The 12,984-nt window shown below is 45.3% G+C and overlaps 5 protein-coding genes across 6 annotated transcripts; 3 read left to right on the forward strand and 2 right to left on the reverse strand.

Annotated features, from left to right (window-relative positions):
- Positions 1-222: 222 nt before the first annotated feature.
- LOC108148987 (androgen-induced gene 1 protein) lies at positions 223-1,890 on the forward strand. The gene is made up of 2 exons (XM_017276332.2): positions 223-759; positions 1,164-1,890. The coding sequence occupies exons 1-2, from the start codon at positions 266-268 to the stop codon at positions 1,495-1,497; spliced, it is 828 nt and encodes a 275-aa protein (XP_017131821.1). The 5' UTR covers positions 223-265; the 3' UTR covers positions 1,498-1,890.
- On the reverse strand, positions 1,500-6,830 carry LOC108148977 (protein smoothened). Its single transcript, XM_017276322.2, has 6 exons — positions 6,474-6,830; positions 6,014-6,407; positions 5,096-5,577; positions 4,411-5,031; positions 4,183-4,353; positions 1,500-4,114 (listed from the first exon to the last, which is right to left on the reverse strand). The coding sequence occupies exons 1-6, from the start codon at positions 6,515-6,517 to the stop codon at positions 2,695-2,697; spliced, it is 3,132 nt and encodes a 1,043-aa protein (XP_017131811.1). The 5' UTR covers positions 6,518-6,830; the 3' UTR covers positions 1,500-2,694.
- Positions 6,831-7,305: 475 nt separating this feature from the next.
- On the forward strand, positions 7,306-10,038 carry LOC108149008. 2 transcript variants are annotated; one of them, XM_017276355.2, is made up of 4 exons: positions 7,306-7,600; positions 7,669-7,830; positions 8,183-9,364; positions 9,529-10,038. In XM_017276355.2, the coding sequence occupies exons 1-4, from the start codon at positions 7,417-7,419 to the stop codon at positions 9,831-9,833; spliced, it is 1,833 nt and encodes a 610-aa protein (XP_017131844.1). In that variant the 5' UTR covers positions 7,306-7,416; the 3' UTR covers positions 9,834-10,038. The 2 variants fall into 2 exon arrangements, with proteins under 2 accessions (XP_017131844.1, XP_017131852.1); XM_017276363.2 differs by having other exon boundaries at positions 7,307-7,585.
- Positions 10,039-10,046: 8 nt separating this feature from the next.
- LOC108149024 lies at positions 10,047-10,863 on the reverse strand. Its single transcript, XM_017276374.2, has one exon. The coding sequence runs from the start codon at positions 10,798-10,800 to the stop codon at positions 10,174-10,176; it is 627 nt and encodes a 208-aa protein (XP_017131863.1). The 5' UTR covers positions 10,801-10,863; the 3' UTR covers positions 10,047-10,173.
- A 230-nt stretch (positions 10,864-11,093) lies between these two features.
- LOC108149070 (protein mushroom body miniature) lies at positions 11,094-12,972 on the forward strand. The gene is made up of 2 exons (XM_017276432.2): positions 11,094-12,200; positions 12,254-12,972. Exons 1-2 carry the CDS (start codon positions 11,151-11,153, stop codon positions 12,806-12,808), a joined length of 1,605 nt encoding a protein of 534 aa, XP_017131921.1. The 5' UTR covers positions 11,094-11,150; the 3' UTR covers positions 12,809-12,972.
- The last annotated feature ends 12 nt before the right edge of the window (positions 12,973-12,984 follow it).

The following is a 12,984-nucleotide window of genomic DNA, read 5'->3' on the forward strand; positions in this document are numbered from 1 at the left end:
AGAAAGCTGTTGCTTTTAAAATTGTTTTATTTATAAATTTAAATTATTTGTTTAAGCTAGTTTAAGTTGTTTTTTTGATCAGTATAAGTTACTAACTTCGATCTCCAACAAGATCTTAGTTTTTTTCTTCTAAAAATCTAGTTTGGCTGTAAAATCGTATCTTGTGGTATGCACCAATCAGCTGTTTGCCAGCTTTTATTTGTTTTGTTTTGCTCGGCGAGCTTTTGGTTTCGGTTTCTCCGGTTAGACTCACTATCCGGTGAAAATGGGCAGAAGCAAGAAGCAGGTGCGTGAATTCGTGGCCGCCAAGGAAGCAGCCGAAGCCACAAATTCCCGTCTGGACAGCTGCAACGATGCCTACACGAGCGGCGCCTTCAAGTATTTGAGATTTCTGGTCCATCTCCTGGCAGCCGCCCAGTTTTCGTATGGCATATACTACCACTACTTCCGAGTGCACTGGCCCACGGATTTGCTCGACGAAGAGGAGCTGAAGGCACGCTGGGGAGGCAAGTTCAAGTATCTCACCTTCCTGGACGTGATTCTGCAGGCCATTTACCACTCACTGGCCCTCCTCAACGATCTCTTCGGCGACAACAGGGTCACTGGGAACGCAAAGTCCAGGTTGAGACTGGCCAGGGATTACGTCTTTGCGGCCTTTGCCTTCCCAGTCGCCCACAACGTGTGCCTCTCGTTCTGGGCCATTTACATGTGGGACCGTGAGCTCATCTTTCCCACTGCGCTCGATGCGATTTTTCCCAGGCAAGTGCAAAGGTTTTTTTTGTTCTCTGATACGTGGCAAAGTAATAAGATAACGTTCGCAGATTTTAATGAAATTAAACCATAAATTGGTAAGCCATTACTATTTATATCTCGAAGAATGGTCGTGAAAATTGAAGAACAGCAAAGTTGTAAATATTTTTTATGTATTTTTCCGATGGTTTAGTTTACGTAGGCGGACATGGATAGATCGACTCTGGTCAAGAATATTTTATATACTTTATGGGGACCTTTCACTGAAATTATAATAGCCTTTGGGTAAAGATTCATAATAATGTGTAGAGATATAGAATGGGTGATTATACCACCTTCATTTTTCTTTCTGTATTGAGATTCCCTTAAAACTGTCTTTTTAACTCACCTCTTTAATTTCTCACCCCTTACAGCTGGCTGAACCACGTGGTGCACACGAATGTGGCACTCTTGGCCATCATGGATCTGTTCACATGCTTCCGCCGGTACCCGAGTCGATTGGCCGGAATCGCGGGCAACGTCTCGTTCATCCTGCTCTACATCATCTGGCTGCACATTGTGCGGTACTTCAGTGGAGAGTGGGTATATCCCATTCTGGAGGTGCTGCCCTTTTACCTGCGCTACCTGTTCCTGGCCCTGCTGGTGGGATTTAATCTGGTGTGCTATCTGCTCGGCGAGTTTGCCAATAACGTCGTCTGGGGACCAGAGTTCAAGCTGCTCAAGCAACAGAAGGTCAAACAGGGCTAGTCTCGAGGATTTTAAATCGGTTTATTAGGTTACACAAGACTAATACTAAGAGACATTTTGTAAAATTGTAGGCACTTTTCGAGGTACGATTTGTTTGCCCAAAGAGAGCTATTTGTATCGTACTTTAATGTATAATCTAGGGTCTATTTTAAGGCTCAGTACTCACGGCAAAGAAAATTGATCAGGAAAATATTTCCTGATTTCTTTTATTTTGGCGTGAGCACTTAAAAACAGTCATTTACAACCGTACACAGACATTCGAATGCGCTTACTAGCTAGATGGGAAGATGAGTTTGTAAAATAACGCTTGCAGCTTAATGTCTAAGAGAATTCGTAATTCGTAGTTGTAGTTTCGTTTTTCTGCTCAATAAAACCGTTAAGAAGAAACTATAACCACATCGCTATGTAAACTTGCATGAAAAATGTTTAAAATGCTTAAAACTTTGTACTCACGGAAAAGGAAAATGAATGAACATTTATTTTTGCGTGAGTACCAGGATTAAGGAAACAGTAATTCACAAAGGTACACTGAGTTTCAAATGCTTACTAGCTAGATGGGAAGAAAAGTTTGTAAATTAATGTTCGGATCTTAATGTCTATGAGTATTCGTAATTCGTAGTTGTAGTTTAGCTTATTCTGCTCAATAAAACAATTAATAGGTAAGCTGCATAAAAAATATACATGTGACCTATTTCGGTTTCTTTCAGATTTCTTTAAAGATTAGCTTTTAATCTATCAATAGTTTTTTTTTATAAAATATCACTTCTGTTTCTAATTTTGTGGACTCAATAAAAAATTACGAATATATAAAGTTTCAGTACTTGTAGCTCTTTTTCAGCAGGGGTAAATGGAGAAAGAAAGTTTAAGAAACATTTTTTAACGGATTAAAAACATTGAAAGATTAAAAATAAAAAAATCAATTGGTATATAATTTTTAAAAAGAATTTTAAAACAATTTGCCTAGCTGCTAGCATTACATTTTATGATTTGCAAATTATGTTAGACACAGAAATGATAAAAATTCATTATAAAAAATAAGAATCAAGTGAATACCTTAAAATTTATCAGATATCAAAAACATCTAGTTATCCACAACAATTGACTTTGAGCTAATAAAACCGAAACAGTCTTGGAGGACCTTTGAAAATAGTTTCAAAAACTTAAGTAAATGCATTAATTAACCGCTTAGTCTTCCTATTATGAGGGCAGCAACAACATTTTCAGTTTGTCGGACTCGCTCATGAACGATGGCTCTCTGTGATGTCGATGGGATTGGCCCAAAAGGGCCTGCAGCTCCGTGCCTCCACCGTCCTCGTTGGCTACCTCGTTTCTTTGTCTGCTGGCAGCGTTTAGGAGTCGCATGGCCTGCTGCAGTTCCTCGTCCCCATAACTGGGAACCAGCTCGAAGGGATTGGCCTGAATGCCCACATCGCAGCTAGTTTTACTGTTCCTGCTCTGAGGTTTGCCCATGGACATGCCGGAATAGGAACTGTTTAGCGGGCTGCCCAAATCCAGACCCAAGGCCACGTCCAGTTCCTCGGAGGAGCAGCTAAGGGAGTTATTGGAGCGATTCCTTCGGACATAATCCCTGTTGAAATCCAGCTCTAGACCAGTCGTTTTAGGATGGCTCTTGCGGGACTTCCTTGACTGACGACTTCTTGTGGAGTTGCGGGAATGTCGATTGCCGCCATTGGATTCATTCGATTTTTTCATGGTCTTGAGGAAATTCTCCAGAGCCACTTGCTTGCTATTTGGTAGTTCTTTAATCTTGACTCCATCGTGACCATCATCCTCGCTGAACTCCTCCTGCTTCACAACCACATTGAGATCCTGTATCTTCAGGGAGGCCCGCGAGTTTTCCTCCTCCGAGCTAGAGCTCATGTCTTGATTTTGAAGGAATGGGAATATAAACTCGCCATTCTTTTGCAGGAATTGATTCAGGATGGAGGGATCCAGACCAGCGTTCGCTGACCTCCGTTTCATGGAGCTGGTATAGTTGTGTTGCTTTTTGGAGCTGTGATGGGAAAACACGCCCACTTTGTGACTAGCATTGGGGTAAGTGGTTTTTTTGAGCGCAATGACCTGCGATTCCACCGAAGTACTACTCTCCCTTCGCCTGTTGCTCCTGCCAGTGGCAGCCGCTATGTAATCCCTCCTCCTCTGAGTTCTCTTGTTGCTGGACGCGCCCCCGTGCTTACCCCTTGATCTGGATGCCACTTTGGTCTTCATCTCAGCTATTTTCACCGAAACCTGCGAGTCCACCGAGTTCCTGCGAGATTCAACGGAAACATGACGAACACTCACGCTTATCTCCGAATCCAGGGAACTTTTTCGCGGTCCATGGCTCGACGAGTTACCTGTCGCTGCTCCCGTCAAAGCCATGCGACGTTTCACGCACTGCGGCAGGTATGCAGCCCAGGTGGAGGAGATGTCGTTCGTCTCCGAGGAGTTCAGATCGTTCACATCGAAGTTGAGGCCCACGGGATCCGTGTGGGTGTTGTAGAGCGTTATGGAGAGCCTGCCCTTGTCCTCGAAGTCCTTGCGCTTGGCCCACGTCTGGGCAATGACCTTGTGCTTGGGCATTTTGACTTCTTCGACGACCTCCTTGCCGCACTTTCTGCAAGTTATACAAGATGGTGAATTCAAAAAAAATGTTCATGTAAAATTGACAGCAATAAAGCGTACTTTCTTATGTACCGCTTCCAAGTCTCAATGGAAGATGGTGTCCAGCACCAGGTGGACATCAGAATTCCGGAGCTGAACAGACAAAGCAAATGCAGTTGAAGGACGCCCACACTGGGGCGATTTTCGATGCGACAAGAGCTCTTCTCCTCGAAAACGGAAGAGATTTTGCAACTGCATACAGAAAGTATATTAGCTTGGGTAAACGTTAAGATCAAGTATTTCACTCACATTATAAACTGCCTAAAGCTCAGGGCCCATTCGTCTGCATGCCTAAACTCCGTAACGTGACAAGCAATGGCAACCAGAATGAAAACCAAAGTGAGCAACGCACAGACTCCCATTCGCATGATGATCAAATGGATTTTGTTGCTCGCAGAAGTTGATTTAATATCATTGGCAAAGTGCTTCAGTCCAAAAAGCATCACCATGCCCCGGGTGATGAAGTAGCCACCAATGAGGATCACACCGCAGAGCGGTCCGATAAGCAAGCTTGCCCTCATCGGATGATTAATGTAGCCGACAAAGCAGATGCCCACAATGCTGTTGCCATCGACCTCACTGAAAGCCATCGTGGTAATGGTTAGAACCAGAGGCAGTGACCAGGCCACCAGGTGGAAATAGGAACCCTTTTTGTCGATGCGATCCTGGACGTGGCCCATGGCCCTCCAATGCCAGGCGTAGGTGAGGAACACAAACCAAACCATTCCAGCGGTAAGGAAATAGTAGACCAGCACAAATATCACGATGCACGAGAGATTCTCGCCGGCCGTGGGCTCCGAATGGCGGAGCGTTCCATCCTTGCGACAAACAATGTCCTCCCTGGATCCCGAAGTAAACTGCAGCAGCCAGCTGAGATGCAATGATCGGATTACATTGAGATACAGAGAAAATCAGAATCAAAATCGAAACTCACCCAATGCAGGCAATTAGGAAGCACAGATTTATGTAGAATACAATCACAGCCGGATACTTGTTAGCATTCTTCCAATCGATGAGGAAGGTGGCCACCACAAAGAGGTTGGAGAGTAGGCACAAACTGCCAGCCCAGCCGATCAGCTTGTGGATTTGCCGGTGCTCGTCGTCGGTATACAGCGGATCCTTGCACCTCACACCGCAGCCCTCGATGCCTGGATAATAGCTGGCCGACGTTTCAGTCGGCACCAAAGGACTCAAACACTGACCAGTTCCATTGAACTTCATTCCTCGCGCTCCGTTTGTGCATTTCAGCGGAAAGAGAGTCTCGTTGCAGCGCAGAAATTTCGGGAAAAACGTGGTATTGTACAGAATGCGACAGGGTTCCAAGGTTATTCGGCACATTTCGTACGAAGGCAGGTAGACCATGTCCTGTCCATTGATTTTCTCGCACTTTGGCTTGAAGACGGCGCACAGAAAGGGCTGTAAATGGTTTCAATTTTGTAAGTTAAGCTAATCCGGGTTTTATGAGTCAAAAGAACTACCGCTTTGAATATACTTATATTTAAATTACATTACTCTAGATGGAAAATAACCAGGTGCGACCTTTTAGATATCAGATATTTGACTATCTGTTGTCTATACGAGGTTCAAAAGAACAACATATTAAAAATAGTAAATGGTAAAGGAATATAAGTGAACTTTTAGGTGCAATAGCATGCTTGTGACAAATCTGAGTACGCAAATCAAGTCCGATTCTCGCTAATCTAAGGTAATATTTAATTTCAACACATATGAATTTAAAATGAAACAGTTTCAATTTAGTGACCTCAACAGGTTTCTAACGATCCTCCTTATAGGTATCTAATGAAACAATCCAAAATGGGGCGGTTCATTAGATGCCATTAAGATTCCTCACCTGTATGGCCGCCCAGCATTTAGGCACATGCTTAAGGGCATAGTAGTCGTTCAGCTTCTCGTTCAGCTCCTTGTCGGTGTGGAAGTCTGTGAGATCGAGGCTGCTCAGCTCGTAGGGCAGTTTGGAGCCGAAACAGGTGTTGGTGGCGTTCGTGGTGGCGTAGCAACGGGCTCGACGGACGCACTGGATCTGCCTGCTGTCCAGGCCATCGAACCAGGGCTTGTCGTCCTTGCCCTTCTTGGCATACAGCCGGTAATTGAGTGTCCCATTGATGGGCTCCAGTTCCACATCCGATTGCTGAGCACTCGTCGCTGGCGTTGTGGTGCTGAATTTGGGCAAACTAGCGGTTGCTCCTGCCACCCACAGCCACAAGATCGCGAGTTCGAGGTACTTCCTGGGGGTTAGAAACAGCCATGTCATTTAAATTGCTTTTACCATTTGCTCGAGGCCAATCACTAACATCTGCATAATGTTGGGCGTGCGTGGAAAGTTAAAATACTGCATCCGCTATTAATAACATTAAGTAGCCGCCGCCTTTGGTGAATTTAAATGGGCTTGATGCCCGCCGCTGCTGTTCAAACGCTCTTCAATGCATCGTAACGCTGGAGGCTTCTCTGGAATTTCCTAGATTGATAAGTCCTTAAATCGGCTGACAGTGCAGAGTATTTAAAGTGAGGAACAGCACGGAACCAAGCAGAAAAACAAAAATAAATCGCGCAGTGCTCGCAGGAAGCTAGAGGTGGAAATACATCGATACATACATTGGTGTTATCGAAGTTTGTCGGGGATTTTTTACCATTTGAAAAATGGTCACACCAAGAATATGCATCTACTCGAAATAAGTTTGCAAAAATATGTAGCATACTTTTAAATGCTCAACGGAAATGTTATTAATGTAATGTTAATGTAAATACAACCACTTCATTGTGGGTAATATAAAAGAAAATTTGTTGTAAAAAAATTGTTTTTTAATTTGAATATACCATTGTGTTAATATAAGTCTGGTCTTCAAAGATATACATTAATTATAAGAAGTTAAAGGTTACTTACAATATTTTATTCAAAAACTTTTAAGGACTATCAAATTCTAAATATCTTAAATTCCAATGAAGATATGTTTCCCTGACCTTAATTAAAGTAAAATAAAATTCAAACTATTTGAAATGAAAAACCTTAAGTATTTCGGACGATGTGGCAAGCCCAACGCGGTGTTTTATTTCCATAAAGCCCGATTTGGTCACACTAGAATGCGCAGTATCGATACCATCGCGATAGTAGCGCACACAAGCATCGATTAATTTTTTACATCCCTATTCTGCAATATTATTTTGTTTCACGGTCCAAAAAAAACGGAAATCAGGGCTTGGGGTTTGGTTGGAGTCGCACAAACGCAAATAGAAGCCATGGACGTTGCCCCCGCACCGCCCGTCAGTTCCGCCGGCGATCTAAAGACCCAGCAGACGCCGATCAGTCCGAATCCAATTCCAAACCAAGCGCCGGCCGCAAACGCAAAGGCAACAACAATCGAAAATGGTGTACAAACAGGAGGAGCGAAAAAGCCAGAGAGTTGCGGTGAGAAAACACCCGGTTTGCGAATTTATTTGTGTCATTTGTGCGATTACTTATGGTTTTTCCCTATTGTTTGGACCCCACAGAATCGATGCATTCCACTGCGAAGGGCCAGAAGGACGAAAAGGACGAGGGCCAGCCCAAGACCGAGTTGGCTGACAAAGTATTGATTACCATATGCAGCGCCGATCGCAAGATCAAGAAGACTTTTATGTCCTTACCCACGCGAATGGATGTAATCGAAAAGGGTAAGAAATTTTAGCCAATAAAGGCGTACTTTAATTAAACAGTACAACCATCATATCGAAAATTACCAAAATCAATTAAATATTTGGAACCAATTGGAATTCGGTAATCCAAATATGGCACGAATGTTGTTTAAAAATAAAAATAAGGAAATCTTAGTTATTCAGTTTAGAAAACCAAATGGAACTCTGTAAATTGGTTAATTATTAATAATTAAACAATTTAATAATAGATCAAAATTAATTAAATTTGTGACTTTAAAACTCGCCTAAGTCAAAAATTAACTTCAATTAAACTATACATGTTTTATTGTAAAGCAAATACATTATGACAATTCCTCTCTCCCCTTGTTAGCCCACAAATACGGCCTTTGTGGCAGCACGATTGTCCTGGAGAGCAACGGCTGCGAGATCTGCGAGGACGACGTGCTCCTGTTCGCCGCCAAGGAGAAGATTCTGCTGATGCTTCTGGCCGAGTCAGAGGAGTATGTGGTGCTGCCTCCGCCGTCGCCACTAAATCGATCCGAACGCGCCGGCAGCTCGGTGGATCCCAGCTTCTATGCCAACAACAGTATTGTGTCCAACCCGAACGACTCGACTGTCTCCAATGACGAGACCTTGTCGCTGTCCAGCGTAACACCTTCGAGTGCAAAGAGTTCAGCTTTGTTCAAGGAGTTCTCGATACCCTGGAGTAAGGTGCCCGGGGACATAATGAAGCTGCTGAAGGGCAAGCTTAGCTTGGGCAAGCGCTTAAATACTCTGGCCAACTTTTTGGTGGACGCTCTCCGCGAAATATCTGCCCACATTCCCATAAGGGTTTTCCGGCAGGTGGCCCAGCAGGCGGCTGAAAAGTACCCGGACTCCCTGCTTGAGAAGGACCGCGAGGGTCAGTTCATTGCCACCACTCCGCAGTCGCTCATCTCCAAGATGATCAACCGTAACAATACCCTCAATAAACCGCAAAAGCGCGGAGGCTCTGGAACTTTTGAGATCCACATCTCCGGCAAAAAACGAAAATTCGGAGCTAGTGTCTCCAATGGCGACAGTGCCAAAGCACTGGCTGTCAACAGGGATCTGGAGCACAAGAAGGAACTTCTTATATCCAGCTTCCGCGGCAGTTCCCCCCTGGAAGAGTCCACCGTTATCGAATATATGAAGGAGTGCTTTCCGCTTCAGCGTTCCTTCTTCAATAACAGCGAAAAGATTCCGGACATCACGGCCATCAGGGACAATTGGCCATATATTTTTGACAAGGCTGTGCTGTACCAGCACTTCGAGCTGCTCATGTCCATCGATCCCCGGGTTTTGGAGAAGCGTCTGGCCGGCGAAAAGGAGCGCTTCTTTAGGTTCTTCAAGAGCTCGAAGAATAAGAAGATCAACGCTCTGGAGGAGACCAACGCAAATTTGCTGCGTGGCATAGCGTATCATTTCAATGAGGATCCCGACTACATCTTCAAGCACCTGGAGAGCGGTTCCCTTGACAAGGAAACGCTGCAGAGCACGAATCCCACAAATGCCCCCTGGGTGGCTCTAGTCAGTGAGTACTTTGAACAACTGCTATTGTTGAGATGCCAAGCGTAATTATAGAAATAGAGTCCCAATCAAAGTCTTATGCATTATTTTTATACATTCAAAGCATCGATCAGTTGAGCAAGAAGCCGAGTATTCAAATACGGATATTAACCGGCCTTTTTCCTACAGATTCGCCCATAGCAACGGCCGATGGCGTGGAACCACAGATGGAGGCCAAAATCTACATCGAGGGCCAGATAATGGCCACGTTCGCCGCCAAGGACAACGACCTGCCGGACATTCTGGCCCAGCTGATCTGCTACTACTATACCTTTAACATGATGTACCCCAAGGAAGCCAATCAAACACTCGAATTTATCGTCGTTTACTTTCTGCAACACTCGCCGGATCAGGTGCGGTCGGCCAAAAAATCGGTGACCAGCAACGGCAAGTTTAACCAGCTAATTACCAAGCTGATCAACGCCAATGGCTGAAAATCCGAGCTGGACTTGGCTGGATCCATCGCGCAGCGGGCGTCGCTTCAATCTCCTTTTGCTCCTCCCGTCGGAGGAGCAGTTGAATACTGTTTAGTTTATTTATTTTCGCCGACCTATTCCACATGTATTTGTACCATTACTTTTAAGATTTACATAAAGTGTGTAGTAATGTTGTGTATACATTTCTGATTTGTCACCCAAACACCTATGTTTTAATATTCTTCAATGGACCTTTGATTTATTTGACTCCGTAAGAAGATACATCTTAGTTTTTAGTTGCCATTCATTAATGGTAAAACGTACAGCCTAGGTTTTAGATGGAGTTAAGTCTAAGATCTTATTCGTTCCTTTCCTTGTTGAAGGGGTTATTTCCATTCTGTCCCTTTTTTTGCGAAGGTTTCTCTTCATTTCCTGCGGTGCGACGTCTCCAGTTTTTATTATTTCTCAAATCTTTTATGGCCTCGTGGAGTTTTCCCGCTCGTTCGGTTGTCTTCAGGCTCAACGTGATTCTATTTTTGTAAAAGTTGCGCTCCGCTATGGTGAACTTTTCAACCGCTGTGGGCACTTCTCCCTTGCGACACTGCCACAGAAAGTCTTTTTCACCTTTTCTCACATCTTTTCTCCCGACTCCTTGCTTCTTAGAAGTGGAGGAGGGCTGCTCCTCGTCAAAGGATTCCCATTTGGTGGCCGCCGTTCGGTTGGCCTCTATGATATTGCGCCGGTGGTTCTGCTCCCGCTGCTGCATGAACTTCCTGGCGTCCTCGTTGTCCACATCCTGGTGACCACGATCCTCCGAGTCGTCAATGATGTCGTTCTTCACATGCTGCCAGGCTTTTGCGGTGGCCTGCGGCACGGGCGGAACTTCCGGTCTAACATACTTCCTGGGCTTGAATTTTTCCTTTCCCCAGTCTCTGCTGCGATTGTCCAAGTTGTTCTTATATTTTTGTGCTTTTGTTGGCTTCATTACGGTTGTTTGTTTCTTTATTTATTTTGCCACACGGCCTAGTGGTGACACTTTCAGTGTGCGGACTATCTATCTAGACTAGCTGGAAATAGCTACAAACGAACAATTTATTAAAACTAAGCTTTGTTTTATTTTTTTATTTTTTCCCCTTTATTTTTTTATTTTGTGCAAATGTATTGGTTTAAATACACATGTTGAGCTTGACTTTAAAAAGTTTAAAGTGTAGCTCAGTTAAAAAAAAATTAATAGCCAAGCTGACGGCACTGCTGCCGATAAGTTCTTATCGATAACTTCTATCGGCTCAACACGTGCGCCGCGGCCAGCGGTTTATAAATATTACAAATTCCAGGATGCACAACGGCGGAGGCCATTCCGGCTGGAATAACTCGCAGCAGGAGCGAAACCACCACAATTCCAATTCAAGTTGGTCGAACAATGGACCCGCAAGTGGCCAGAACGGGAACGCCTTCAACAAATTCAGGGATCCCCAACAGCAGCCGAATAACCAGCAGCAGCCAAGCAAGAGAGGTGGCAGCAGACGGAGTAGGGGAGCTGGAAGAGGTGGTGGGGGTGGAGGTGGAGGCGGCGGCGGCGGCGGCAGAAGAGGGAACCGCAACAGGGACTCCAATAGGCGTGGCCGCAACAACTCATGGCACAGCCGAGAACAGCATGTCAGCCCGGGCCAGAGTCACATGCTGTACTACGACAACGTTGGCGATTTCACGGACGACCCACCATTACCTACACATGCTTCCTCACCTGCTCCCTCTTCGCTGAGGCAGGAGAGCCTGCCACCTGCCACCATTGATGCTGCTGCGGCATCACCACCACCACCACCTGTTCCTGAGGTCGCTGTTCCGCCAGAAGAGCCTCCTGTCTCGCTGCTGAACATCAAAAAGGAGAAGGAAATGATAAGACCGGATCCACAGCCAAAACCCTTTGTCAAGCCGGAGCCCAAGTCTCCTAAGAAGAAGAAAGAGAGCTCTTCCAGTTCGTCAAGCAGCTCGGAGGGTGAGGAACTCGAGCCCGAACCCGGCGAGGTGATGGGCAGCACCAAGTCCTCACTTGAGGCATCCTCATCCTCCCACAAAAAGAAGGCCAGTAAACTGGCAGTGGTATCCACGCCCAAACTGAAGGCGGTGAAACCGGTTTCGTCCAGCGGCTCCTCATCGTCGGACTCCGATGACGAAGGGAGTCAGCCGCAACCGGCAAAAAGTAAAAAAGCGCTGAAGAAAAACGAAAACGAGGAGGATGTGGTCTGCATTGGCTCTCAGGAGCGCCAGTTTATCATTACAGATGAGGAGGAGAGTAGCGAGCTGGAAGATAAAGGCGACAAGAAGGCGGGAAAGGGAAAAAACAAGGGTAAAACCGTCGATGTTTGCGGGATCTGCGATAAGAAGGTACGTGTATCATAGGTATTCTATACAAGTATTAAAAGTTGGTGTACTTTTAGGGCCACACCTCCTTTCAGTGCCAGATGATCTGCCGGAACTGCTCTGGTCGATATCACGGCCTCAAAAAGTGCCCAAATCCGCCCAACCTGAACATTGCCATGCAGTCATTCATGGAGTTCGCCATGCAGCAGATGACCGCCTTCCATGGCGAGCAACGATTCGCCTTTCCCGCTGGCACTGTGGCAGCTCCAGTTTCTGTGCCAGTTGCTTCTTCTCCAGCCAAGGCCAAAAAGGACAAAAAACAGTCGGTCAAGAAGGCAAAGAAGACGCCTCAAAAGAGGATGAAGCTCGAGCCGAGGGATGAAGAAGAGGAGGATGATGACGACGACGAAGACGAGGACAGTGCCACCGAAGCCAGCAGCGAGAGCGAGGAGTCCGAGTCCGAGTCCAGCGATGAGCCGGCACCCGTGTCCAAGCAGAAACGAAAACGAGCCGCGAAGGTCGCATCTAGTTTACCTCCTCAAGTGTTTCCGTTTCCCCTTTTGGGCGCTGCCGGCGCCCCTTACAACTCTATGATGTATCCATATGGTCCGCCGTTCAGTTTTCCTAAATAGTTACCACCTAAGTTAGTTAGTAGCGGAATGTACAAGCATAATGTTGCCGTGTTGCCGTTTAATGTGCTAACAAAATGTTAAATTGTATATCCCATAAAAAGCATTTCAAATCAAAGTGGTCAGATTGTAACCGATGAAAATAGATTAAAATTTGGTAATTCAAATAATTTAAAATC

Source organism: Drosophila elegans, unplaced genomic scaffold, assembly GCF_018152505.1.
Source record: "Drosophila elegans isolate 14027-0461.03 unplaced genomic scaffold, ASM1815250v1 contig_814, whole genome shotgun sequence".
Taxonomy (NCBI): Eukaryota; Metazoa; Arthropoda; class Insecta; order Diptera; family Drosophilidae; genus Drosophila; species Drosophila elegans.

What these genes read in the sequence shown, in the direction of transcription:
- LOC108148987 (XM_017276332.2), top strand. Translation starts at nt 266, where the DNA reads ATGGGCAGAAGCAAGAAGCAGGTGCGTGAATTCGTGGCCGCCAAGGAA. An exon ending in CTCGATGCGATTTTTCCCAG is followed by an intron (nt 760 to 1,163) that starts GCAAGTGCAAAG and finishes CACCCCTTACAG; the next exon opens with CTGGCTGAACCACGTGGTGC.
- LOC108148977 (XM_017276322.2), bottom strand. Translation starts at nt 6,517, where the DNA reads ATGCAGTATTTTAACTTTCCACGCACGCCCAACATTATGCAGAT. An exon ending in TTCCTAATTGCCTGCATTGG is followed by an intron (nt 5,032 to 5,095) that starts GTGAGTTTCGAT and finishes ATTGCATCTCAG; the next exon opens with CTGGCTGCTGCAGTTTACTT. An exon ending in AGCTTTAGGCAGTTTATAAT is followed by an intron (nt 4,354 to 4,410) that starts GTGAGTGAAATA and finishes TTCTGTATGCAG; the next exon opens with TTGCAAAATCTCTTCCGTTT.
- LOC108149008 (XM_017276355.2), top strand. Translation starts at nt 7,417, where the DNA reads ATGGACGTTGCCCCCGCACCGCCCGTCAGTTCCGCCGGCGATCTAAAG. An exon ending in TTGCGGTGAGAAAACACCCG is followed by an intron (nt 7,601 to 7,668) that starts GTTTGCGAATTT and finishes TGGACCCCACAG; the next exon opens with AATCGATGCATTCCACTGCG. An exon ending in CCCCTGGGTGGCTCTAGTCA is followed by an intron (nt 9,365 to 9,528) that starts GTGAGTACTTTG and finishes TTTTTCCTACAG; the next exon opens with ATTCGCCCATAGCAACGGCC.
- LOC108149024 (XM_017276374.2), bottom strand. Translation starts at nt 10,800, where the DNA reads ATGAAGCCAACAAAAGCACAAAAATATAAGAACAACTTGGACAATCGC.
- LOC108149070 (XM_017276432.2), top strand. Translation starts at nt 11,151, where the DNA reads ATGCACAACGGCGGAGGCCATTCCGGCTGGAATAACTCGCAGCAGGAG. An exon ending in GCGGGATCTGCGATAAGAAG is followed by an intron (nt 12,201 to 12,253) that starts GTACGTGTATCA and finishes GTGTACTTTTAG; the next exon opens with GGCCACACCTCCTTTCAGTG.